Source organism: Coffea eugenioides, chromosome 8, assembly GCF_003713205.1.
Source record: "Coffea eugenioides isolate CCC68of chromosome 8, Ceug_1.0, whole genome shotgun sequence".
NCBI lineage: Eukaryota > Viridiplantae > Streptophyta > Magnoliopsida > Gentianales > Rubiaceae > Coffea > Coffea eugenioides.
In genome coordinates, this window is record NC_040042.1 from 5,840,768 (window position 1) to 5,844,424 (window position 3,657).

Sequence of the window (3,657 nt, forward strand, 5' to 3'; positions counted from 1 at the left end):
GAAAAAGCAATTGACAACAAACATCATAATTTAAATGTTGATGACTGCAACAGATTGTCCTTTACCTATCTTTTCTTAGAGGAACTCTGCTTTCCATTCACCATTTATCCAGCGTCCAATGCAAACTTCAGGGATATGAGAAATTGTCTGATAATCGTCACTCTTTTTATCCAAATTCTGTACTTTGTGCATTAGCTCATCAGACATATCATAAAATCCAACAACTTCAAGCTTGGTCAAGTTTTGGAGGCCCAAAGGCAGGCCCTCCATAAGCTTGCAACCAGAAATAAGAAACCGTTGGAGACTGGATAACGATTCTTTTTCCACTCTTACCCATTTCAGTCTTTTTCCACTGTATAATTTCTTGAGTTTTGGGAATCCTCAACTCAACTCACTATTGTGCAAGGCTAAAGTGCCCAAGGATTGAAGTGAAATCACCCATTCTGGTACTCTCTCTAAATGCCCATTCAACGATAGCCTTATAAGAAATCCAAGTCTTGGAGAGACGGAATGTTGGAGATCAAGGGTCTCCTCTTCTTTAATGGACCCGATGTGTAACCCTCGAAGGTTGGTCAGCCTTGACAGGGAGTAGACCAACTCCTTTCCATCTTCTCTTCTCAGCTTTGTGATGGATAATTCTCGCAACTGAACGAGCTTCCCAATCTCCTTTCCATCTTCTCTTCTCAGCTTTGTGATGGATAATTCTCGCAACTGAACGAGCTTCCCAATCTCCCGTACTATTTTACCACTATCTGCTTCTATACCTGAAAGGCTCTCCAAGGAAGTAAGCTTTCCAATTCCATCCGGAGATTTAAAGCCCCAAAGTGCATAGTTATTTGAATAATCACCCACTCTGCCTACGCGAAGGGCACGGAGTTTTCTCAGCTTTAGAATTTCCACGGGCAACTCCGTTACAGTGGTTTCGCCCAGATTTAAAGATTCTAGGTTTTGAAGCAGCCCAATAGATTTTGGAATGACTTTAAGTCTGGTGCCACTTAGATCCAGATACTCGAGATGAAATAGTTTGAAAACTTCCTTTGGGATGCTGTCCAGTTCCGCACTTGCTAAGTTTAAAACCTTTAGGAACTTGGGACCACCACATAAAAACTTGGACAAAAATGAAGTTGTGAGAGAATCTTTATTCCCGAATGTTTCCACGGACCGAAGACACTTTAAGCTGCTGAAGCCTTGTGGAGGATTACCAGTGAAGTTATGGATTGCCAGGTGTCGAACTTTGTCAGGCCATCTTGTGCAATATCCAGTGATTATGGCTGTGAAGCACTGCTCTTTAGATTTTGAAACAATGATTTCACGCAAAATATCATGAAGACCACATTTCACCAATTTGCCATCAACCCGTGTGTCTTTAACTTGGATTAAACTTCTGTTGACGAGTTCTTTTAGATATCTCATAGCAATGTCACTGGCTATCACTCCTTCTTCCTTTTCTATAAATCCTAGTGCTATCCATTTTTCAAGTAACTTAGCGACATCAATTGAATGATCTTCAGGATAGATACTTAGATATAATAGGCAGTTTTTGAGATGGTGAGGCAAATCATTGTAGCTAAGTAAGAGTATCCTTTTAATTCTATCAAGCTTACCGCTACCATCTACCTCACTGCCAAAGCCACGCAAAATCATCTCCCAGTCATCTATCTTATCCTTCTCCTTCAAAGCCAAAACACCACCCATTACAACAATTCCAAGTGGTAGGCCCTCACATTTTTTTAGTATTTTTCTACAAACTTCTTCTAGATTTGAAGGGCAACCATTACTTTGAAATGTTCTATTGCAAAAAAGAGTCCAAGAATCTTCATAAGAGAGAGGACTCATCTTATGGATAAAGTCATGGGATGCTAAACAGGATGCAGAAGCTACATCGGTAATTCGTGTTGTCAATACAACACAACTAGCGATGTTGTAGTCAGGCAACACGTATTTGATAGCTTCCCAGGCATCTAGACTCCACACATCATCAAGGACAAGGATGTACCTTCTTTCTTTGAGGAAGTCTCTGACAAATTGACTCAGTCTAACACGATTCATGGATTCCACTTGCGGAGGCACCGGCTGTCTGATTTCCTCGTACAATTGTTGAATCAAGTCCTTGATGATGACATTGAACTGAAAATTTTGAGAAACGGTTATCCAGGCATGGCTCTGAAATTGTTTCTTCACAACAGCATCGTCGTAGACCTTTTTCACCAGGGTGGTCTTACCGAGTCCCCCCATTCCCACCACTGAAACTACTTTCAAGTGGGAATTGTCATCAAGGACTTCAGAAATGAGTTCTTTTTTGGGCTGATCGATGCCAACAAGTTTAGCTTCTTCAATTAGGAGTGCCTGATCACGAATATCATAATCTGCATTTGCCACATTGGAAGAGCTGGAGCCTATTTCTTGAGTACCATACAGAGACTGGTACCTCTGATGCCTTGCAGAAATCTCTACAACTCTGGCCTTGATATCTTTTATCTCCAAAGAAATCTGATGGCGGGCTTTCAGATTCATTATTGAGTTGTAGATCTTTCCAACACGGCCAATGAATCCATCCGCATGTCCACGAGCAAAGCGGAAGGCAAAATCATCAAGAACATCCACTGTATCATAAGCAACTTCTCGAACCTGCTTGACCCATTCTTGGAGTTGAGAGTCATTGTCCTCCTTTGCTTCAGCTTGTCTAAGGAAAGCCTTCATGCTCCCGAGTTCATCTTTGATGAACTGAACATCTGGTCGAAGTCCCCCCAAAAGTTTGGTCTCTTGGGAAAGTAAGGCTGAGAGTTGGTTAATCAGAAAGCCTACAACACTCTCAGCCATATTGCTGAAAAAAATTTCTCAAGTGCTACTTTTCTTATCAAGAAAATTTTGAGAATTTTTGCAAATTTCGGAAAATGTGCTGTTTTTCTTTTTTCTTTAGTAGTGCAGAGGCTGTGAAAGATTAGCTACTCAAGAATGATATGATTTCAAAAGAATGGCTACTCAAGAATGATATGAATTTAGGAAAATATGTTTTTTTTCCCTTTCCCAGTATACAGGTTGAGTTTTATTTGGCACTTTGGTAGTATGCCCAGAATGGCCAAAACTTATTGTAGGAAAAAAGTGAAAGATTAGTCTGCTTGAAAAGAAAAGCATAGAGAGCATAACCTAAGAAATAGGCAAAGGATAGCTATTCTCTTGGTCTAAGAAAGGCATAGAGACAATTTAGTTTTTTTTTTAAATTTAGATATTTTAAGTAGGAAAGGAAGGTATTTGTCTTATAGAATCTAACAATCTTGAGATAATATTCAATTCCCTTCTCTTATTTTTTTAACTTGCTCTAAAAAGAAACATCCATCTATAATTCTAAGTAAAACCACTAGATAGAAAAAGAACATGACCTTGAAGTAGAGGCATTAATCAAGAGTTGAAGGAAAAATGTACTTTTTTATTTTTGTGCTATAAAGGATGTGTTTTACATAATCTATCCGATTCAAGAATCATATCAATTTCAAAGAAGATCGTTCTTTAAATTGGCATAATACTTGCAAAGTAACATAATGATAGTGAGATCATGAAAGGTTAGTCCACCTGGAAGGAAAAGCATATTGAGAATAATATAAGCAATGGCTCAAGCATATAGAATACATATTCATTTATGCTACGAAGGCAAAGATA

The 3,657-nt window shown here is 39.0% G+C and overlaps 1 protein-coding gene across 1 annotated transcript; it reads right to left on the reverse strand.

The window, feature by feature from the left end:
- Positions 1 to 381: 381 nt before the first annotated feature.
- LOC113780059 (disease resistance protein RPM1-like) lies at positions 382 to 2,820 on the reverse strand. Its single transcript, XM_027325880.1, has one exon. It carries the CDS (start codon positions 2,818 to 2,820, stop codon positions 382 to 384), a length of 2,439 nt encoding a protein of 812 aa, XP_027181681.1.
- Between the last annotated feature and the right edge of the window lie 837 nt (positions 2,821 to 3,657).

Bases quoted from the DNA above. Each gene is read 5' to 3' on its own strand.
- LOC113780059 (XM_027325880.1), bottom strand. From the start codon at position 2,820: ATGGCTGAGAGTGTTGTAGGCTTTCTGATTAACCAACTCTCAGCCTTA.